General features: G+C 43.8%; 1 protein-coding gene across 3 annotated transcripts; it reads left to right on the forward strand.

Annotated features, from left to right (window-relative positions):
• The first annotated feature begins 12007 nt into the window (after window positions 1–12007).
• On the forward strand, window positions 12008–23130 carry VMA21 (vacuolar ATPase assembly factor VMA21). Of its 3 annotated transcripts, none has more exons than XM_070784587.1 (4): window positions 12008–12215; window positions 12364–12624; window positions 18346–18455; window positions 19036–23130. In XM_070784587.1, exons 2-4 carry the CDS (start codon window positions 12515–12517, stop codon window positions 19176–19178), a joined length of 363 nt encoding a protein of 120 aa, XP_070640688.1. In that variant the 5' UTR covers window positions 12008–12215; window positions 12364–12514; the 3' UTR covers window positions 19179–23130. The 3 variants fall into 3 exon arrangements, with proteins under 3 accessions (XP_070640688.1, XP_070640689.1, XP_070640690.1); XM_070784588.1 differs by having other exon boundaries at window positions 12400–12624; XM_070784589.1 differs by lacking the exons at window positions 12008–12215; window positions 12364–12624 and adding an exon at window positions 12709–12904.
• Window positions 23131–23774: the final 644 nt, after the last annotated feature.

A 23774-nucleotide genomic window follows, 5' to 3' on the forward strand; every position in this document is an offset into this window, starting at 1 on the left:
AGACGGACTTCCCTGGTGATCCAGTGGTGAAGATTCTGCCTTCCACTGAAGGGGGTGTGGGTTCAGTCCCTGATAGGGGACCTTGCGTGCCACATGCCATGGTCAAAAACAAGCAAACACCTGCAAGATGGTCAGCCCCAAGCTGCAGATTCAATATGCAGATATAAGCTCATAAGGGCAAAGATTTTCATCAGTTTTTTCACCAATGTATATATTTATGTATATATTTATAGTGCCTAAGCTAATCGCCACTGCTTAAATAGAGCTTACTATGTACCAAGACAGGTTTCAACATTCAATATCAATTCAATCATTTACAATCCTCACAAGAACTATTATGATCCCCATTTTACAGATTAAGAAACTGAGGGACAGAGAAGTAACTTGTGCAAGATCACATAGCTAGTGACAGAATTGGTGCACTACCAAAGAAGAAAACAAAACACCACCTTACACGTAGTAGGCACTCCATAAGTAAATGGGTGATTGAATCCATGAATGGAACCGTGCAGTGTTCCTCCTCACGTGGCAAATCTGCTCTGCTGTTCCACCAGCACCGCCATCCATCACTGGTGTCTCACCTCAGGAGGCTCTCAGGATAATCAACGCCTATGTACTTTCTCAACAGTCTTCCCTCTCCCCTCCCTCCCTCTCAGCATTCTTTCCTCCCATCCTTTCCTCTGGGGGATGTTGGAGGGGAAGTGCAACTTTCTGCGGTGGGTACAAATGGGCAGCCAATCCCGCTCTTCAGTCATTCTTTCTTCTGGACGTTCAAGTGGGCCACCAGTGTTCCCTGAGCACATACAACACCAAGGACTAGAGACGCCACAGGTACTCATGAAACAGGTTCTCTCTGCTCAGTGAATGAACAGTGGGACAGGAGGTCTGGGCAAGGAAGAGAGACAGCCGATATATCGGGGTGATCCAGGAGCAGATGAATGGAAGGCAGATGGAGATGAGTGCTGAAGAAGGGGGCATCTAAGGAATTGACACTGAAAAGTGCTTCACGGAAGAGGCCGTATTTTGGCTCAACTATTAAAGATGAAAGGGATTTCAAGATTCTCAGTGAGAAGTGCATTCTGAGCCCCCAAGGCTGTTGGAATTGTAAATTGGAGATGGAGGGTCCCACCTTCCGCTGAGGGCAGGGGTGGGGTGGGGAGAGACTAGGCTTTGTGGACCATGCTTGTCAGCCAGGGAAGGGAGGCCCAGGGTCTGCTCTGAGTTCTGGAACAGAAGGACCTGTTCAGTGTTGGCCAGAACTCCCTCCTCTACAGGGATGACGACTCCTCTTGAGCTTCCAAATCATACCTGAGGGAGGTACAGGCTGGTGTTCTTGGTCCTGTCACATCACAGGGACCCATAGGGTGATCTTCCCCAGAGGAACCTCCCTTGTCCTTTCTTTTATGCCTCCTTTCCTGCTCTCTCCCCTCTGTCCACACAATCTCATTTCCAGTTCCTGTCTATACTGTCATCTTACCTACAGCCACCTTTGCATCTAAATTGGGCCCCAGTGCCTCGTCAGGGTGGTGGCAAAATCTGATCTCTGGGCCCACTCTGCCATTGCCCTGGTGGGCTTGCCATCAAGCAGGCAAGCAGCGAGGCTCTGGTAAATTCCCACTGTGTGCCAGGCCTTGGGGAGAGAAGACATTCCCCACCCCTCTGTCCACGCCTGGTGCCTTGGCTTCACCATCTGGGAAATGAAAGGGTTGGATTCTGTGATCTTGCAATTTCCTTCCAGCTGCAACCTTCCAGGGGAGTATCTGAATGCCCTTTTGAAGCTCTGAGTTCTGTAGGAAAATGATTACCATAAAAATGTTTCCAGGTTGGTGCACTGGCTTCTGTCAGGGCCTCACTGTTTGACAACCACTGTGAAGACTTAAGTGATATTTACATACAAAAATGTTTTACTATGGGACACCATCATTGCCCCTGATGTCAGGAGCCAAAGATAACACCCCATTACAGGCCTTCCCTGTTAGATGAAGAAAGAAAGATTCATTCACTCATTTAGCTAAGCCCAACTGTGTACACAAATCTTTAGTAGGTGCTATAAAAACTATGCCTGATCTCACCAAGGGCTCAGACAACACAAAGTCATCTGATGTGGGGAGGAAGAGACTAGTCCTCTAAGAGCGTCCACCTTCCACTTCCACCTCCTTCTCAGGGTGAGAGGGCACCAAGGGGGCAGATGCTTGTGTGCAACAGCTTTAAGAGTCCCACGGGCAGAAAGTGATTCTTGAGAATGAAAGGAAGCGACCTTCCGTGGTTTCTGCCCGGGGATCCTAATTCCCTACCCACTACAATCTGTACTCACTGCTCGTTTCCTTTCCCTTACCTGTGAAAGCCCTCCAAACACCTGAAGACAGAGCTCCTCCTGGCCACCTCTGCCGTGGGTGCCACGGCCTGTTCCTGCAGCCGTGTCTCAGGTGACACCTGTGTGCAAGGCGCACCACCCACTGCACTGACTCTTTGCTCTCATTCCTTTGAGGCGGCTTCCTGCATTTCATCCTGGGAATCCTTCTCGTGCGGCAGATCACGAAGCTGTCTGCGGGACAAAGAGATGCCTCGGCTCTTAGAAAAGAACTTCCACTCTCAAAGAACAGACAATTCTTCAACCGACCTTTATTCACATATCCTGGAAAGCCAACCAGACATGCCTTTAGTCCCACCCACATCTCCTTCTGACATTGACCGATGGGGAAGTGAAGTGACTTGCTCAGGGGCACATAGGAGTCCCACACAGAGTCACATGTGGTCCCCAGTTCTCTTTGCCACCCCCCCCCACAGTCCAGTTATCAGTCTCTTGTACCACCTCAGGAGCTGAAACTCCAATACTTTGGCCACCTGATGCAAAGAACTGACTCATTTGAAAAGACCCTGATGCTGGGAAAGATTGAAGGCAGGAGGAGAAGGGGACGACAGAGGGTGAGATGGTTGGCTGGGATCACCAACTCAGTGGACATGCATTTGAGTAAACTCTGGGAGTTGGTGATGGACAGGGAGGCCTGGTGTGCTGCAGTCCATGAGGTCACAAACAGTTGGACACGACTGAGTGACTGAACTGAACTGTACCACATCAGGTCTTTGCAGTTTATCCAGTGACTACTACACCTGCTTGGTCATCAAATCCTCATCACAAACCATTTCCAGATGAAGTAAACGAAAGTCCGGAAAGGGACATTGATGTGTGTGGTCCCACAGCTAAGAAGTAAAAGAGGGACTCAGATTCAAGTCCAGGTCCTTGGCTTCAAGTCTTGTTCATTTTTTAAAATGTGTTTTTAATTGGGGAAGGAGTGGGTAACTGCTTTACAATGTTGTGTTGGTTTCTGCCATATCAAATCTAGTTCTTTCCACTGTAACCCAGCTGTTTTCCCACTGGATCTTTTGTGTCTACCTTGTGGACACAGAGGTGAGATGTCACAGTGACCAATGTGGGGACAGACATTTGGTTCTAAAAATCCACCTGGGACAGGACAGAGAAGACCTGCAGAGAGACGATGTAAGGCCCTGTTGACAGTGAGATGACTGTGTTTTGGCAGTGAAATGTGGTCACTAGTAAGTGTTGGCAAGGTTAATGGGAACAGGGGAGGACATGGTTAGGCTGACCTGTGCCATCTACAGGCTACTTATGGAGGCAAGAAAAAAACTGGGGACATCTTAGGAAGCACTGAGCTCCTTGTTTCTGGAAGGGAAAATACAGGCTGGATGAGCACTTGGCTTTCCAGGTGGCACAGTGGTAAGAATCCACCTGGGCTCAATCCCTGGGTGGGGAAGATCCCCTGGAGGAGGAAATGACAACCCACTTCAATATCCTTGCCTGCAGAATCCCATGGACAGGGGAGCCTGGCAGCTACAGTCCATGGGGTCAAATAGTTGGACATGACATAGTGACTGAGCTCTTGGCACTTGGCAGTCAGCAGTTTCAGAAGGATCGCTTTTGTGGTGGTGTGAGCCTCCATTGCCTCACACGTTCTCAGAGGCAGTGTTTGCTCCAATTTGTCTCACGGAGCTCAGGGCCTTTTTGAGAGAGAAGATAGGAAGGGTAGATGTCTTGGCCAGGCTCTGTGACAGGTGGAAGCCTAATGTGTCCAGACAAAGCAGGAGACACCAGTGCCAAAGTGGCTCCTGGAAAGTGAGTGGCAGATTGCTGCCTGGGCTGCCTTATTGGTGTAGAACTTTCCAGGCGAAAGTTCTATTTTTGTCCTGCAGTGGGATCTCTGCCTGACCTGAAATCAGACGACTGAGCATGCAGCTTGTCTAAATCAGGATTTCTAAAGGAGGGGCTATTTTGTAATGCAAACTTCTGCTTTCTTTGTTGACAAGGCTATGGACAGATCTGCCTGGATAGGCCTTTCCAGGAAGCTGGCTCTTCTCTCACCCCTCCTGGCTTCCTCAGGCCCGAAGTACTGGCTTGCCCACCACAAGGGGGTGCTGGACATAATTCCTTGCAAGAAAACCTAGATTCCCTAGGGCTTTACAGAATGAGGTGCTCAGAGCATGGAGGGTGGGAGGCAGGGAGGCAGCATGGGGAGGCACGAAACTTGGTCCTTACACATTTCTAAGGACTCAGGGGATTGTTTCAAGAATACGTCTTGTAAATTCTTATTCTTTGGGCTGTAGTATTCTCACAGCACAGTTTAGGGAGCAAAGAAGCAGAAAGAGGGTAGGAGGGGTGAAGCCAGACAAGTGGGCCTTGCAAGATTTTCAGTGCAGCTCTGATTGCAGGCATCTGTTCAAGCCCCTGTGGTTATGGCAGTAGAGAGATGAGAAAGCCACCAGTCATGTTCTCCTCTCCCCCACTAGAATAGAGCCTAGTGGGATGACTAGAAGTGATGTTAACTGAAAAAAAAAGTGTGACTTAAAAGCTGCAAAGTTATGTTATTTTGGGGCCTTACTGAGAACTATAGCCTGGAAAACAGCCTCTCAGCTCACAGGAACTGTTCCAAAGAGGTGAGGGAGGAGCCAGGATAGGTAGGAATTTTTGCTGGGAAAAAAAAAAAAAAGTGTAGTTGAACATCAGAAGATTAGTGCTAATCACAAAAACCAGACCTCTCAAGTTAATACATTTAGTACTTTTCTATGTATGGGAAGTATGGGCTCCTTGAAATTCTTTGTTAGATACACTCTTATCTAGGACCTGTATACTATTATTCTCCATTCTGAATTCCCCTCAGGGCACACGTTTGGGGTGGCCGTAGCGGCTGATGGCTTGATAGTAGGCAACAGTTTTTGTCTATAGCAAGATAGAAAACTATCATGTAGGCTGAAGGTGCCACAGGGAATACTGAAAGGAGAAATGGGACTTGGCAGGTGGCAGAAATGGGGGCAGTGTCACTTCAGGTGGGGACATAGAAGGATTCGGTTCATGACTGAGTTGTTTTGGATGTCCTGTAAAGTGGTCCAAGGTGTGGGTGTAGGAGCAAGAGGGAGTTGGGGGGCATGAGAAGGGGAAATGAATGGGGAGAGGGAAGCACACTGGAGAGATGGATGTCCTGGGGCTATGTGGAGCTGGCCCTGACCTGGGAGCTAAATGAGCCAGTAAAGGTTTTAATATGGAAATGTTTTTAATGGCTAAAGATGCCTCTTGCAGTCTCACAACTCAGGAATTTCTTTGAGGGTCTTGGAGCCAAATCCTTGCAACATAATTATCAGGGAAGATAACATCCTGCCTTTGGCTGTCACATGACTCCAAATTGTTAAACCTAAGAATGGTATGGCTTGTATCCTAGCCCACTTAGCCCAACTGAGGTTTCTGTCTTTGCAGTCCCTAGGAGGTGCAGCCCACTCTGGTTTCCTGCTTATTCAATGACAACAAATATTTCTTTTTCTACCTTTCTGGAAATGTTTCCTGGCCTGGAGGGAAGTTTGTTTTTAACCCAATTTCCCCAGCAATATATACAAGCTTGCCTACACACGGATGCCCACACCTACAGCCCATAGACACGTACACACCTGCACATCCCTCAGCCTGCCCTCCTGGGAGGCAGAGTCTTCTTCCCAGCACTGTGCCTAGAATGGCTCAGCCAGGAAGGCCAAGGCCACACGTGGTCATCCATCTCCTTCTTCCTCTTTTATTGTGTATTTTCCACTGTGCCTAAATCACCAGCTCCTCGATGTCTTGCTTCTCCTGGGCTTCATTTACCCACTTCTGCAGCACTTTTCCTTTCTCTAGTTTTTGTAACTTTTACAACCAAATCACAGAAAAAGAACAAGTAAAAACAAAGAACACGGATCATTAAGAACACGTGTACCCCTGAAATTCAAATAATGTTCTATGTTCTATCCCTGGGTTGGGAAGATCCCCTGGAGAAGAGAACGGCTACTCACTCCAGTATTCTGGCCTGGAGAATTCCATGGACTGTATAGTCCATGGGGTTGCAAAGAGTCGGATAAGACTGAGCGACTTTCACTTTCATGTCTATTAAACCTCAGTAAAAGAAAAACAAAACGGAGAATAAGAAAACGAAACAAAAAAAGAAAAAGAAAAATCCTGAAACAAAACTTATAGCTCTTCTGCCTTGAGAAGCTGCCTAGAACTTTTGGTTTTTCCTTGGGTGTCTCTCACTCACTCATTCATCAGTTATGTATTAATTGTATTGGATGAATATTGGGAGTGCAGCTTGGGCTGGGCGTGCCAGCCTGGGGTAACAAGAGACCCCAGAGTCCCTACTTGACCGCCTGGAATACACACTGCATCTGCCCCAGACTCCACTGGCTTCCAGGGGTAGTGGGTGGGGTTTTCTGGTGGATGGGGCTTCCCAGCCTTCCAGGGCCTGCCCTGGCCCACCGGGCAGAAGCAGGCCTCCTGCGAGGTGCAGAAGGAGACTTCAGGCCAATCAGAGTTGCCAGAGCTGGGAGGGGAGCCGTGCCCCACCCATCCCTGCCTGTCCACCTGGTGCAGGAGTAGACCATGTGGCAACTCAACCCCGAAGTCTTGGCCCATGAGCTCCACCATGACTGTATTGCTGAACTTCAGTCTCAACGAGCCACAGCCTGGTGGTCTTGGTCTTAGCAGTTGCTTCTTCATTCAACCAATGAGTGCCTGCTCTCAGCCTGGCACTCATTGGGCACAACGTGTGTATATTGTGGGTTGTGACCCTGTCACATCAACTCTCAAGGTGCCATTGTCCAGTCCCCTTTCCCATAGCACAGCCTTTGGTGGCAAGCTCATCTGGAAAGCCCCGGGGCCAGAATTCTTCACTTGGCTTTGGCAATTGCAGTCCTGCCGCCCCTCACGGGCCGGGGTTCCTCTCCTAGTAACAAGCACACGATGTGCCAAGGATGCGGCTCCCTGGATTGACCTTGCGCCACACTAGGTAGGCCGTGGGGCTGTTACACTGATCCCCACCGTTTACTTCCATTTTGCCAGAATGTCCACAAGCTGTGCTTAGTGCAATGTAGGTCTCAACTCCTGGGCTCCAAATCCCGTGGGGTCATGTGGGTGAAAAGGATCCTCAGCCACAAACTCCAAGCATTTCTTGACCGCAGGAGCAGGTCCCTGCACTAGCTCTGGATCTGAGCTTAGCCCTCCAGCAGTAGACCTGGAAGAAGTTGCCTGAGGTACGTTTTAGGGAAATGGAATGAAAGTAGGGGACAAGGGGCACTGTGAGACCTTTACTCAACTCCACAATTTTCCTTAGCCTCAGTTTTTCCACCTATGACATGGGAATATAAATTGCAGGGATCAGTGAATACACGCAGCAAAAGGAACCACTGGACTCTTGCTTAGGGCAATGGTGGTGGCAGAAGTAGAGTGAGATGAAATAATAGAAAGAGGCAGGATTCAAGAAAAAATGCTCATTCTTGAGTAAAACTTGCATTTCATTAATAAGTGTTTGTTAAATCAGTTCAGTTCAGTTGCTCAGTCGTGTCTGACCCCTTGAGACCCCATGGACTGCAGCACGCCAGGCTTCCCTGTCCATCACCAACTCCCGGAGCTTGCTCAAACTTATGTCCATCGAGTCGGTGATGCCATCCGACCATCTCATTCTCTGTCGTCCCCTTCTCCTCCCACCTTCAATCTTTCCCAGCCTCAGGCTCTTTTTCAGTGAGTCAGTTCTTTGCATCAGGTGGCCGAAGTATTGGAGCTTCAGCTTCAGCACCGGTCCCTCCAATGAATATTCATTTGTTAAATAAATTAGTTAATTCTCTGTTGCCAGAGACAGCAACAAATAAACAAAACAACAAAAACAAACTCGTGTGTTTCATTGCACAGGGTGTCCTGACAGAGGAGATTGTTACTAAAAGAACTCCCCTAAACCCCTTATTTATATATTTTTTCACCAGGGGGCATATTTCACCAATTTGTATTTTTAAGAAAATACAAATTGTACCCACATTATAAAGAAGCCAGAGTTACTCCCTCTCTCTCTTTAAGCATGAGTTTTGTTGATTGTGTGGTAGAGCTTATTTCTATTTCCTTCAGGGCTTAGTTTTTAAAACGCCACTCTATGCAAGGACCACTTCAGAAAGTATCAGTTGGTGTTTCAAGTATGGCCATTTCTCTGCAACCCCAGTTCGGGCCACCCAAAGGGGGACTTGTTGGGGGAGGGGAGTGTTATAGTTTTGAGTCAGTAAAGCAAACTGGAGGTTGTTGTCAAATTGGACTTTTTGTGTACACTTTCCATGTCACTGGTTTTATACTACAGAATATAAAACAATACCGTGTAAAAAATATTATTACACTGAAGAATTAGGAATTTATGAATTCTCTAATCCCATCACTGATTCAGTGAATTTGGAGTAAGTCATTTCCCAACTTCAGCTCTCACTTTTTTCAACTAAAATGAAAGGGCCTGACTGGGGCTCTTTCAGTTTGAGAATCATTTTCTGATTCTCAGAGGGAACAACGGAAGCTTTACTTACTGATGCCTCTGTAATGACCATACCACTTGACATGCCATTTCATTCTCATGGCAACAGCTCTGTTTGGGCTCCGCTGCCCTCCAGCTCTTTAGCAACTGCTGCAGGTAGGAGGTTTCAGGCCTTTCCTGAGTGGCCAGAGGGCTGGCTGATTTCGATCTTTCTCTTACAGTTTCTGAGTTTATGCTACAAGTTCTTTCTCCATCTACTGTGAGATGAGCTCACAGTAAATATTGGTAGAGTGTAAAAGTCAGCAAGAAAAAGAGGTACAGAGGTTTAGCTTATATAAAACACAAATATGCTAATAAGATTAGCCATGCATTTTGTCCCACCTCAAATCGTATTTATGAATGGTTGTTGACTGAGTTATCACACAACTGCCCCAGAGGCTGCTAATGTGCCAGCCTAGGAGACAGGATTTGAGTGACGTTCCATTAGATAAATGTGTGACTTCTGACAAGTCCCTTCCAGACCAGTTTCCTCATCTGTACAAAGAGGAGCTTAGAATACCGTTATGGGCTGAATTGTGTGCCCCCTTCACCCAAAGTTTGTATGTTGAACTCCTAACCCCTCAGAATGTGACCTTACTTGGAAATAGGGTCAGTGTAATTTTTTAATTATGGTCATACCGGAGTCATACCTTAATTAGGTCATACCAGAGTAGATTGTTGTTGTTTAGTCGATAAGTCATGTCTGACTCTTTACGATCCTATGGACTAAGGCCCTCCAGGCTCCTCTGGCCATGGGATTTCCAAGGCAAGAATACTGGAGTGCGTGGCCATTTCCTTCTTCAGTGGATCTTCCCGACCCAGGGATTGAACCTGAGTCTCCTGCATTGGCAGGTGGATTCTTTATCACTGAGCTGCCAAGGAAGTCCTGGCATTGGAGACATGCAAAGTCGAAAAGCAAATATCCCTCCCCCTTGCATTCATTCTAAGTTTTAAAAGATTTAGTTGGCTAAATATAGCATAGTTTATTTTAGTTTAGTAATAATTTGTGCATTTAATCATGAGTTAACTAGGATTACCTCATCAATGTGATATAATTAGTGCCAAAAATCAAAGGAAGGTGATGTTTTTAAGTAGCTGTTGATCTCTTATGGTGAGTAAATATGTTTAATTCATTAGGTTTTTAAAAATATTAAAAATTGTCAGGACCCCCTTTACTACATTATTTAAAATATAAATTTATTTATTTTAATTGGAGGCTAATTAATTTACAATATTGTATTGGTTTTGCCATACATCAACATGAATCTGCCATGGGTGTACACGAGTTCCCCATCCTGAACCCCTCTCCTGCCTCCCTCCCCATCCCATCCCTCTGGGTCATCCCAATGCACCAGTCCCGAGCATCCTGTATCGTGCATCAAACCTGGACTGGCAAGTCATTTCACATATGATATTATACATGTTTCAATGCCATTCTCCCAAATCATCCCACCCTCACCCTCTCCCACAGAGTCCAAAAGACTGTTCTATACATCTGTGTCTCTTTTACTGTCTCACATACAGGGTTATCATTACCATCTTTCTAAATTGCATATATATGCGTTAGTATACTGTATTGGTGTTTTTCTTTCTGGCTTACTTCACTCTGTATAATAGGCTCCGGTTTCATCCACCTTATTAGAACTGATTCAAATGTATTCTTTTTCATGGCTGAGTAATATTCCATTGTGTATATGTACCACAGCTTTCTTATCCATTCATCTGCTGATGGACATCTAGGTTGCTTCCATGTCCTGGCTATTATAAACAGTGCTGCGATGAACACTGGGGTACATGTGTCTCTTTCCATTCTGGTTTCCTCGGTGTGTATGCCCAGCAGTGGGATTGCTGGGTCGTATGGCAGTTCTATTTCGAGTATTTTAAGGAATCTCCACACTGTTCTCCATAGTGGCTGTACTAGTTTGCATTCCCACCAACAGTGTAAGAGGGTTCCCTTTTCTCCACACCCTCTCCGGCATTTATTGCTTGTAGACTTTTGGATCCCAGCCATTCTGACTGGTGTGAAATGGTACCTCATTGTGGTTTTGATTTGCATTTCTCTGATAATGAGTGATGTTGAGCATCTTTTCACATGTTTGTTAGCCATCTGTATGTCTTCTTTGGAGAAATGTCTGTTTAGTTCTTTGGCTCATTTTTTGATTGGGTCATTTATTTTTCTGGAGTTGAGCTGCAGGAGTTGCTTGTATATTTTTGAGATTAATTCTTTGTCAGTTGCTTCATTTGCTATTATTTTCTCCCATTCTGAAGGTTGTCTTTTCACCTTGGTTATAGTTTCCTTTGTTGTGCAGAAGCTTTTAATTTTAATTAGGTCCCATTTGTTTATTTTTGCTTTTATTTCCAATATTCTGGGAGGTGGGTCATAGAGGATCCTGCTGTCATTTATGTCGGAGAGTGCCCCCTTTACTACATTTTGGATCCCTAGGGTTTCAGGAACCTCGTCCCAAGGTGATTAGCTAGAGCAAGGGTCCTCACACTTTCCCTGGCAAGGGACAGATAGTAAATACATTAGACTTTGTGGCCCAGTCTCTGTCACAAATAATTACACAATGCTGTCATTGTAACATGAAAGCCGCCATAGGCAATACAAAAGAATGAGCATGGCTGAGTTCCAATAAAATTTTATTAATGGACACCGAAATCTGAATTTCATATAATCTTAACATGTAGTGAAATACTATTCTTCTTTTGATTTTTTTAACCATCTGAAAGTGGAGAACCCATTCTTAACGCACACCTTGTAGAAAAACAGGTGGCAGACATGCTACAGGTATTTGGCAGACTGGCCACAGTTTGCCAACCCACAAGCTAGAGTCTCTCTAATACTACTGTAGTTCTGGCTTTAGGCGGTTCTTACAACCCCAAGGGTCTAGATGAGGCCCACAGAGTGATTACAATTTTAGTACTTAGAACACAAACCCGGGTTTCCTGCTTTCCAGTCCATGGCCCCTAAGGCGGCTCTAAGCTGTTGGTTTAGTCATGATTTCAGATGCGGTCTTTGTATCCATTCGGTGCAGAAAATAGATGTGTGGTCAGTGGCCTTTTCCAGGCGTTGACCATGTAAGGGCTGTCCTCTTATTAGCAGCCAGCGGCAACCTAATTTTGTCAAGCCTGACCCTAGGCTCATGCACCCTTTTCGTTTATACTTCTCTCCAGTTGTTCAGCCCTGGAGGCCCATCTGTCCCTTACTATTTGAGTCCCTGTTGTCTCATTGGCAGCTTTCTGAGCAGCTGCAAAATGTTTTTAACTTTAGGTGGAAGTTAGGATCACCAGCGTCTGGCCTGGAACAGTCACTCTCAGCAAGAGCTCTTTCAGCTCTGACATTCCCTAGCTTGACAGACTCGGGTGAGTGCTAAACTAACTCCTCCCAGCTTCCCAAGGCTGGACTTTCACTGCGGGCAATAATTAATGAGGCGTTTACTCAAGGGCTGGGGAATAATGTGCACTGCTTTTTTGTGTTGTTGTTGTCGTCGGAAACTGCTTGGTTGCCTAGCACCCCAGTCGTCCTCCTGGTCGTCCTTCCTCGCAGATCATCTGTTTCAGCCGCCTCGCAACCACAGATCGGCGGCAGGGGCCGGAACGGAGACGAGAGCTGCTCGCGCGCGCTCAGGGGGCGGCCGCAGCACCGCCCTCCCCGGAGGACAATGCTGCGAGGCAAGTCCCGGCTCAACGTGGAGTGGCTGGGCTACTCGCCCGGCCTGCTCCTAGAGCGCAGGCCGCTCCTGGCAGGGCGTACGCCCCGCAGCCCTGGCCGGTAAGTCACATGCAGGCTCCCAACCGCGCCTGCGCCCGCCGCCGCCGCCGCCGCCACCACCACCGGGCGTCACCTGGGCGCCGCGCCTGCGCGCTGCAGCCCACAGCCCGGCACTCGCCGGCACTTCCGGCGTGGCCCGCCTGGACCGGTCGCCCGCCTACCCGACCGAGCGCGACTGCGGAGCCCAGCCGGCGTCTGAGCGTCTGAGCTGCGGCCGTGGCGACGCCATGGAGCGCCTTGATAAAGCGGCGCTGAACGCGCTGCAGCCGTCCGACTTCAGGTAGTCCGGAGCGAGGCGGAGTCAGGCGGGGGCCTAGAGCACCAGGCGGACTGGCCCGGGCCGGGGGCGGGGCGAGAGGGAAAGCCCGGGCCGACCGGTGGGTAGGCATGAGGTCAGGACCCTCGGGGCTGGGGTTGAGGGCTAGACGAGGAGGGGGGAAGCAGGTTGGGCCCTGCATCGTCTGCACGCCGGGGCCCTACCCTTCCCTCGGGAGCGAGGGACCCGGGGTCATGGTGGCTAGGTGGGCGGGTTCTTCAACTCTTGTTTCTGGCCTAGCACTTCTTTCTCTGTTGTCTGTATTGCGATCTTGCAGCCTTTCTCCCCACTGCAGGGTGAGCTCCCTGAGGACAGGAACCGGGCCTTCTCCATCTCCGGGTTCCCTGCAGGGCCCACATCGTCAGGGCTTAATAAATGTTTGCTGCATGAGTGAACGAGTGGAAGGGATAAAGGGCCGCCCCGGGTTTGAGTCTACTTCCCTCAGGGAATCAGCAGGATGGGGGCTGGTGGCTGAGTAGGAGGAACCTGAGGAAAGAGCAGGTGGTCCTTGTGGACTAGCCTGGCCCATGATACCTCTAGAGGTCAGAAGGTGGGAAGGATTTAACTACCATTCAGTGTGTGTGCTCCAGGCCCAGCTTAGGTGCTTTGTTACATGCCCGTGTGTTAGTCACTCAGTCGTGTCTGACTCTTTGCAACCCATGGACTGTGGCCCGCCAGGCTCCTCTGTCCATGGGATTTTCCAGGCAAGAAATACTGGAGTGGGTTGCTGTTTCTTTTCTGTAGGAGATCTTCCCGACCCAAGGATCGAACCCACGTCTCCTGTGTCTCCTGCCTTGCAGGCGGGTTCTTTACCCGCTTTGTTACATACATTATCAGAATTTTAAAAGTGCTTAGTTTGCTACTTGTTTAAAAACAATGAAGTTGACTCAGGATAAGTGGCTTGCGCAAGATCACAGGATTACCTCGCACAATTAGTAAGTGTTGAAAGCTAACAGTTGTCCAAGCCCACGATCTTTGGAGCCCCCGTGATCTTTTTCACTCTCACAATGGCGATGTAGGTGGTTTTTAAAAAAAAAATTACTGTTTATTAGTGAGGCCTCCAACAAATATTTATATTAAGTGTACTTAAAATACAGCGTACGCCTCCTAGACTGATTTTAGTGTTTCTGCATGGAATTTGCAGTGAAATCTACTTGCAGTATAGGCCTTGCCATAAAGGGGAACATGGTAAGCTTCATCTGCTTAGTGTTTCCTGCAGAAGTTTATCTGAAGTGGGTAAACTCTAGATGGTTCTCAGAGTGGGGGCACAATCCTCAATTATTTGTGTGAGGCTAATTCTAACTCTAAATGTTCGAATTCTTCCTAAGAAGGCTCAGAGACACATAGGATAAATTAGTTGAATGACCTCAGTTGCTTTGTTTTGGAATACCTCACCAGGTTATACCCAAGCTGGCTTGTGCCAGCAGAACCACTGGCTGTAGTGGGCTGTGGCTGGAAGCCAAGGAGAAAATGTCATATAAACACTGGAGGAAGTTTGAAAACTAGTTTTCAAAAGTTTGTATGCTTAACTTAGTCCTGTATTTGAGAGACTGAAAGTCAAATTTTGGGGGCTTAAGATAGAGAGGTAAGAAGGAATTGAAGACAAGCAGCAAGTTGTTGAGATATGCTCTATGTAGAATGTGTGGGCTTAGAAATTAACATGCAGAAAAGATTGTGTTTGGGTGGTGGGATCGTAAGTGATTTTGTGTGCTTTAAAACATGATATTATATTCTCTTTTCAGTAACAAACTTTTCTCAAAGTCAGGCCAGATAATTGATAGTCAAGAGATAAAGAACAGATGAACTGGTTAACCTTCCCTTTCTCTAGATTCTCAAGCTTTGTTTGTTTATCAGATTAGATGATCTGAACTTTGCACACCAAAAACACAAACATTGTGAAGGCCAAGTTTTTTTGGGGGTCGGTCCACAAAAGAATTGGCCAGATACTGACTTCTTGTATGTATGTATGTATTTTTAAATTTTTTTACACAATTTTTAAAGGTTACACTCCATTTATAGTTACTGCAAAATTTTGGCTATATTCCCTGTATTGTACAATACATCCTTGTGGCCTGTCTCCACAGTATTTTGTACCTCACACTCCCCTCCCCCCTGTTGCCCCTCCCAACCCTCCCCACTGGTAATCACTAAGTTTGTTCTCTTTATCTGTGAATCTGCTTCTTTTTGTTACATTCCCTGGTTTGTTGTATTTTTTAGATTCCACATATAAACGATATCATACAGTATTTGCCTTTCTCTGCCTGGCTTGTTTCACTTAGTATAATGCCCTTTAAGTCTGTCCATGTTGCTGGAAATGGCACATTGATTCTTTTTTATGACTGAGTAGTATTCCATTGTATGTATTATGCATGTGTGTGTGTATTGCATCTCCTTTGTTCATCTGTTGATGGACACGTGGGTTGCTTCTGTATCTTGGCAATTGTAAATAATCCTGCTGTGAACACTAGAGTGCATGTATCTTTTCAAATTAGTGGTTTTTGTTTTCTGTGGACATGATTTTTCTGTATTTTTATAGAACTGCAGACACTCATTCTTGATGAAGATAAATTTTCTAAAAATTTTATATTAGGAAACAGTGTAAGGAAGTTTAGGTATATTAGATGAGAATTGTATATCTCAGTGATCACTAAAGTGAGATGTATTAAAAGATGTTTCCTTGAAGTATGGAAAGAAAACAGATTTCTATGTAAATTTTTTTAACCTTAACATTTTTAGTATCTGTTTTTCCTTGTTTTTGTATTTTAAAGACTCCATGACTAATATGTGTATAGATAATTTATTTAAAAATCATTATGCCAATATGGGGGTATGCGACTTCACTTTCACTTTTCACTTTCATGCATTGGAGAAGGAAATGGCAACCCACTCCAGTCTTCTTGCCTGGAGAATCCCAGGGACGGGGGAGCCTGGTGGGCTGCCGTCTGTGGGGTCGCATAGAGTCGGACACGACTGAAGCGACTTAGCAGCAGCAGCAGCTCAAAACTTTAATGATGGATCACACAGTCAAAAAAGTTTGTAGACCATCGGTATAAACTTAAGATGTTCCCTTTCTTTCTGGGCTGCCAGAAGCCTCCCACCCTGTAATGGTATACACACAATTATAAGAATTCCTTTGCCTGGATTTTCTAGGGGTACAAAGCAATGTGTACCTCTGGGTACACATTGGACTGTCTGGGACACAAGCTGTCATGTTAAGTGCTGTGATAACAGGCATGAAGTAAGTGTGGTTGGGTCCCAGAACAGTGAATCGTTCCAGCTGGCATAATCAGGAAAGCTGCCTAGAGGAGAGGCAGCTTATTATTTTGAAAGGACCTTGATGGCTGGGCTGTATTCTTCATAGAGATGTAGATAAAAACTGGAACCTCTTGCTGAGGATTACCAGGAAGAATTAAGTTCAAGTGTTGACTATGAACATAAATTTAGACATGTGTTAAGGTTATAGAGGAGCAACACTTGCGGCCCCAAAATGTCTCTTTGATGTGCAGATTATTTCAAACTGAAAACCGTCAAGGCCCCAGAGACTCAGGAAGAAACTTTAAGCTTCCCCTTAATTGCCTGAAAAAATTTAGACAGAGGGCCTGTTCCTGGAAGGGAGCTGTCACCAGAGATATTTGCAAAGAATATGGGCTAGGTGTGGTGGGGTCGGGGGACAGAGCATAGAAACCAGAGACTACTCTGGGTCCCATAGACTCTACATGGCCTAGGAAACACTTGTTGACCAAATATCTGCTTTTCCATCTCCATGTGTATTGTCTTCTTCCTGTTTGAAGTCCCAAACCCCTACCTACAGCATCTTCTTTTGTCTTTACCTGAAGACAATATTTAAGGCGAGGGTTTTGGCCATTTGGCAAGTTACTCAGTTCTCCTGGGTCTCTTCCGTGTATACATGTTTTTAAACTTTGTTTGATTTTCTCCTGTTAATCTGTCTTGTGTCCGTTTAATTCTTAGACCAGCCGCAAAGAACCTAGACAGTAGAGGAAAATTTCTTTATCCCTGACAAGGTAGTGTGAGAGTGGTTAGATTTAAGGGAAAAGGGACCTTTAATCTACAGGATAAAACTATGGATGGGGGGTGGTGGGTGGGTGGGTGGGGGTGTGTGTGTGTGTGTGTGTGTGTGTGTGTGTCCAGGGTTGCTGGAAGCTTACTACAGCTTCACTGTCAGAAGTGTTATCATTTGTGATGATGCATGGGGCCAATATTGAAAAGTGGCTAAAACAACATTAAGGAATATTTGAAAGTGGGAAAGTTACTTTATTATTGTGTATTAATCTGGAGTCCTTTTTCATGTGCACACCTTTTGAATATAATCGAAATAGTATACATCTATACTGTTGGCAGAGTTTTTCTGGAAAGGACCGGATAGTAAATATTTTAGATTTTGAGGGTCATGTGGTCTGGCACCACTACCAAGCTCTGTCTCTGTATCTCCCTGGAGTCTTAGGTGATGCATAAACAAGTGGGTGTGGCTATATGCCAGTTACACTTTATTTACAGAAGTAGGCAAGGGGCCTTTCAGGGCTTATTTGGCAGACCGCTGATTCTCATAAAAACAGTGTAATCTGCCTTGTTGATTTTTCACACAGATATTTACTGAATAATCGTCAAAATAAATTTTAATGGTTCCCTATTGATAAGCATCATTTGTGAAATCATTTCTCCTTTATTGGACGCTTTTATGTTACCCATTGTTACTGTTTTAAGTAGCCATTTATCTAACTTGTTTTTCTTTAATAGTATGATTTTAGAAACTTGATTACATTCTTCAGAATCATTTTATTGTATTCTGGAACAAAACTTTCCCATTGGAATATTTCCATTGATTTTAAAAGTCTATGAGCGATACAATGCACGGAACATAAAGTGTTTTGATATCAAACTTTTAATGCATCCATGCTGTGTGAAGACCATTTAAATTGTACTCTCGCTACTTAATTACAAAGAAATGTGAGCAAAGTTTCCTTCAGCTGCATCCAGATTGCTCTGGGCTCCTTTGTCTTTGGAGAGTCTCATACGTTGTCTGTACTGTATTCAGCTAGCCGCTGATAGGATGCTTTGTGAAGGAACCTCATTAGTTGTTTTCTGTGTATCTTCTGCCTTGCTACCTCCATCCTGAATTCTGTAAATCGTGTATATTTGCATAGCACTTGGAAGATTCCAAACCACTTTTTGCACTTTACACTTCTTTTCACCCTGGGCCTGCCACTGGATCTCTAGGCTATTCGAATTTTGAGTCCCTGGCACTGCTCTTCTTCTGGCCACTGTTTTCTAGGCAAGGGCAAGGTTCCCAGCATCTTTTCTGTGGGTATTTATAGCATTTACGAACACAAGAATAGTTTGAAATGGCTTTGCAGGCTCTGATTTTCTCTTTGTTTACTTTTTTCCAGAAATGAAAGTTCATTAGCATCCACTCTGAAGACGCTCCTGTTCTTCACAGCTTTAATGATCACTGTACCTATTGGGTTATATTTCACAACTAAATCTTACGTTTTTGAAGGTAATCCTAGACATAAAACAAGACATTTTCGCCCTTAACTATATATGAGATTCTATGCTCTCATGATCTCTTTATATCTGTAAACTGGATATTAATTTGCTTGCTTGCTTCTGTTTTGCTTTTCAAAAATCCCATTGCTCATAATGAATCTTCATGAAATGAATTTTTTATCACTCAGTTATTTGTTTGACATCGTATTGGTTTATGGTTTTCTGTGTGATAGCTTGCAGATCCTTTCTTTTAACAGTCCCTGGAGAGCGAGAGTTGGTTGACATGGGAGGAGGACTTTGGGGGAATGTTTCCTTGCTGGCAGACATTGGAAGGAAGAGAAAATAAAGCCCTCTTTATTATGTCAGAGTCCTTAGATGAAGTGATTAATTGTGATTTTCATTGAAAATAATGTTCTTCATGTGTAGAAGGTATTCACATCTTTACATGAATACTTGATTTATCACCACACAAAGTATTCCTTTTTAATTGTCTGACTTGTTCAATAAATATGTAGCTAATAAAAATAATGTTTTGATTTTTATATTTTTATATATTTTGGAATAAAATGGAAACTTTTTTCTCTTGATAGGCGCCTTTGGGATGTCCAATAGGGACAGCTATTTTTATGCTGCTATTGTTGCAGTGGTCGCCGTCCACGTGGTGCTGGCCCTCTTTGTTTATGTGGCCTGGAATGAAGGCTCACGGCAGTGGCGTGAAGGCAAACAGGATTAAAGTGAACATTACCTTTTGATAGTGTTAAATTGATTTTTTAAAATGGTAAATTGATCTGGGATATTGATGATTTCAATAAAGTTGTAAGAACTTGTTAAAATCAATCTTGAGGAGTCACATTTGACCAATGTAAATTTTGTTCCTTCTAAAACAATGCCTTGTATCATCAGTTTTAATTGTCTGAGTCTCTCATTTGCAAATGAGAGTTTGGAAAAGCTAAATTGATTATAAATAAGTATGTGAAATTAATTATGCATTATTCTGGGAAGAATTTGATTATCTTACAACAAAAAAATGTTTTATAGCATTTTGTCTTTTAGTTGGCTTTGTTTTATGCTCTGGTTGTATTCAGATGTACATAGTGGAGCAAATCTAAATTTTATTTTTCGCTGGAACACTTTTCCTGACTATCATGAAAATACAAAGTCATTAGATTTTGGGTTGTAAATGCCTGTTGAAAATTGCTTAAATTGTGGACACTGGTATTAATCTGAGTGTCACTGAGAAATTTTGCATAAAGTAGTAGTAATCCCTAGTCAATAGAAATCTTTCATTACATTATTTCATGGGGAAACTAGGCTGAATCACAGCCATTCATGTAAAAAGACTGGGTTTATTAAAGAATGCAGATAGCAAAGCAAAGAGCTAGCTGCCTGGGCACCTGGCCTGCTCCCTAAAGGCCTCTTACAGGCCAGCCTCCTCCTTTCAGAGAAGCTCTTTAATGGTCTGCTTTGCTCTGTCACTCAACAGTGAACTTACACTTTAATTATGAGGTTGTGTAAACTCGGTTTTTCCTACTTTTAAATAATGTATATGAAAGAATTTACATTTAAATATGTTCATTTTTGCATACTTACAGAGTGTAAACAATCATGAAAATCAATTATTTTTATCACCCAGGAAGTATTCTTGGAATTTTTAATCAGTGCTATTATGTCCCAGATATATATAGATAATCCTTGAAGTCCTTCCTGATAGAAAAAGACCCCGTTTTTTAGTATCCTTGGTCTGTGTTCTTTTCAACCACTTGGTACTATTTGTGTGTAATCTAAACACACGCAGGGAAGAATGCATCTTAAAACAGGAAGAAAATGTTAATTCCCTGTAGTGTGGCCACCTGGAGATAACCACTGTTTTGGTTTACATCCCTGTGCATTTCTAAATGCTAGTTTGATACACAGTAAAAGTTTGGTTTAAGTTCAGAATCTGCCAATATTATCTGGTGTCTATTTGCATTTTTTCAGATGAGTGATTATTGGATGTTTTCTTAAACAGCACATTCTACCTTACTCTTCTAACTAGATATTTCATTGTATGTATCTCTGTCATTAATAATTCCTCATACAATGGCCCTTGCTGTGAGTGTTTGCCATCTTGGATTTTGTTAGTTCTCCTCTACTTTTGGATGTCGTGGAATTGGACTAAAGGAGCAGAGACGTAGTTAGGCATAAAAACCAAGAAGCCTTTTATGTTTAATTGCCAAGAAAAACCAAAATGATTATTGTAGGACTATTTTTTATTCCTGCTTATAGTTAAATGTTATTTGCAGTTTAAATGTCTTAGGTAGTTATTCTGAATGGAACATGGTTTCTTAAAAAGACTACAGTTTTGGTATACAATTGCACAAATAATATGAAATTGTCAAATACTCCAGTTTGAATCTAATGTACTATAAGGTAGATTTCTAGATGGTCCCCTCTTTAGATGTCTTGTTGTACTTAGAATTTGTCCACTTAATTTCTTTTTCTATAATGCCAAGGTTTTTCTTGTACTTTTGGAATCTTATGCTATTTTTAAAATATTGATGTCCAGTGTTGGATTATTTTGTTTGATTTCAGACATTTGCTGAATAGATAATATGGGTGTTTTTCTGCAAGTATTTAAACTAGGGATTCATGCAAAAACAGTGTAATTTCCTCTTGGAACTAGTACCAAGCGTTTGAAAGTTACACTTGGATGCTAAGGTTGATATATGGAATTATTACAATAAAAACTTGCTTTCCAACCAGTTAATATTTTCTTAAGGTTTTAACTGTTAACTCACTAGTTTGCTGCTGTTGAAATAATACAGTGTATGACAAATAGATTTATTTTTCAAGATGTCTTAGTGATTTCCTCTTGTACAATGTACATACTTCAGGATGTATAGAAAGAAAAGCTACAATTGAGCCCTTATATAAATATTATAAGGTAGGACTATGTTCACTATTGTTTGAAAATGGTTTGTAAGAATAACCTCAATTAGGGGTCTTAACTTGAAGTGTCAGTACAGGCTACTGATTTAACATATGACCTTCACCTCACCTCACCTCCCATTTTGCCCCCCAGAATATAATCTCTTTTCTCATTGTGCTAAAAAATAGTGTGCTGTAGAATGCATCTGATGTCACTAGCTCTTCAAGTGGATCCCATTTTACATTTGAATTCACTTTTGAGTTGTTACTGAAGAAATTTAAACCCTCCGTTAAAAACAATAACAACAACCAACCTGCATTTCATGGGAATCTAACAGAAATATATTGTAAGGTTATTTTCATCATAAAGATCTCATCAACTTTGCCCCCAAAGCAACTACTTGACTTGTTTGGTGTTTTCCATTTTCATATAAATTTTATATATACAGCTAGTGTACTCAAGGACACCAGTAAAAGCAGTTAGATAAGTGTACCCAAGGAAAGATGAAAGGTACATGAGAATTTATATCCTGTTTTAAATGTATCTAGTGTATACTTCTTGTCTCCAGAAAAGTTCATGTTTGTTCTTTTACTTATGCTCAAGTGAAGTTGTAGACTGTTAGGCCCATTTTATAAATAAAATTGTCACATATTAGGTCATCAGCCGGAGAAGGCAATGGCAACCCACTCCAGTACTCTTGCCTGGAAAATCCCATGGAGGGACCTGGTAGGCTGCAGTCCCATGGGGTCGCTAGGAATCGGATACGACTGAGCGACTTCACTTTCACTTTTCACTTTCATGCATTGGAGAAGGAAATGGCAACCCACTCCAGTCTTCTTGCCTGGAGAATCCCAGGGACAGGGAGCCTGGTGGGCTGCCGTCTGTGGGGTCACACAGAGTCAGATACGACTGAAGCGACTTAGCAGCAGTAGCAGCAGCAGGTCAGCAACAGATATCTCTGCTGTCAGGCACTCTGTGCTCCATCAGAAGAGTACAACTTTATTAACTCAGACTCTGCTCTTACATTTAAGATTGTTTTTGCAAGAGCTGGACTGAAGCAGCGTATTCATAACTTGACAAGATTTCTTTTTCCTTTTTGCGGGGGAAAAAGGGTCACCTGAGAAAATAAATTATTTTCAGGGACTTTGGGATCCTAATGGTATATATTACATGTAACAGATGAACAGATTAATCCTTTATATATTCATTAAATAGTCTGGAATTCCTCAGCTTACCATCACTCCTGGCCATACTTTCCTTGCTTGTTTGTTTGCTACGTGTATTTGAAAGTAATACCTGCATTCCTTTGAAGATGTTCTATAGGTCATATTTGTCAGTTACACAGACTAGTCTTCCTTTTTCTCAAGTTCAGTGAAATCTCACTGAACAGTAATAATAGCAATAGCTAACATCTGCACAGCACCTTACAGTTTGCAAAGAACGTTCACATATTCTTGTTTTTTTTTTGCTTAGTGAACCTGTTACCAGATGTCCTGACCTTGATGATAAAAGTGTTAGGAGCTTTAGAGTCACTGAATATGCTGTAGTCTTGAATAGTGCCCTGACAAGGGGCAGAGTTTAGATGCGCTACCTTAAAAGCTGCGTGTAATTATCAAAATGGGGGGGCTTGAGTTCTTTAGCCACTTGAATCAGATTTACTTTTGTAAGTGATGCTTTTCTAACTGTTATCTGGATGGGTTTTGTATTCGTTATATTCTAACCTGTAATTTGTATAAATTTACCATCTGTTGTCATTAAAAAAGTGTTCATAATGCCACCTTGATGTCTCCTCGTTCAATTAATGGTATATTAACCTCTTCAGTTTTTTACATTTGTTTACCTCTCTGTTTATACCATATCAGATATGAACAGAGCTGTCAAGGGTAAGCTTTTGTGCAGGAAATGTAGGCCAGAGGTATTCAAGCGGGTGGGGCCGTGAGGGATGCTGAGACAGGAAGGGTTGTGATGGGCCCATGAGAATTGGTGGAGCAGTGGGGGAAAGACAGCAGCTCCTTGCCTTGTGGGTTAAGAAAATTCATTTGGGAGTGAATGGGCTTCAAATACCACTGAAGGAGTGAGGTTGGGAAATACTTGTGGCTACTTTATTAGACAGGGGTAGTCAGTTCCTGGTGATGCCCAACATGCCATCCCCTCATGCCAGTGCCCTGTTCCTCGGTCCTCTAGGCCACTTGTTGGTTGTACAGTTGACCCTTGAACAACACGGGTTTGGACCAAGTGGGTCCACTTATGCACGGATTTTCTCAGTACTGAATACTACAGCACTGAACACTCAGAGGTTGGTTGAAGCTGCAGATGGGGAACCGCAGGTGGGGAGTGTGGAGCTAAAGGATTTTCCACTGAGGGGAGGGTCCAGTCCCTAATCTTCATTGGTTCAAGGATCACCTATACTCATTCCAGCTG

The sequence above is a fragment of the Bos indicus genome, chromosome X (assembly GCF_029378745.1).
Source record: "Bos indicus isolate NIAB-ARS_2022 breed Sahiwal x Tharparkar chromosome X, NIAB-ARS_B.indTharparkar_mat_pri_1.0, whole genome shotgun sequence".
NCBI classification, from domain to species: domain Eukaryota; kingdom Metazoa; phylum Chordata; class Mammalia; order Artiodactyla; family Bovidae; genus Bos; species Bos indicus.

What these genes read in the sequence shown, in the direction of transcription:
- VMA21 (XM_070784587.1), top strand. Translation starts at nt 12,515, where the DNA reads ATGCTGCGAGGCAAGTCCCGGCTCAACGTGGAGTGGCTGGGCTACTCG. An exon ending in ACGCCCCGCAGCCCTGGCCG is followed by an intron (nt 12,625 to 18,345) that starts GTAAGTCACATG and finishes ACTTTTTTCCAG; the next exon opens with AAATGAAAGTTCATTAGCAT. An exon ending in TAAATCTTACGTTTTTGAAG is followed by an intron (nt 18,456 to 19,035) that starts GTAATCCTAGAC and finishes TTCTCTTGATAG; the next exon opens with GCGCCTTTGGGATGTCCAAT.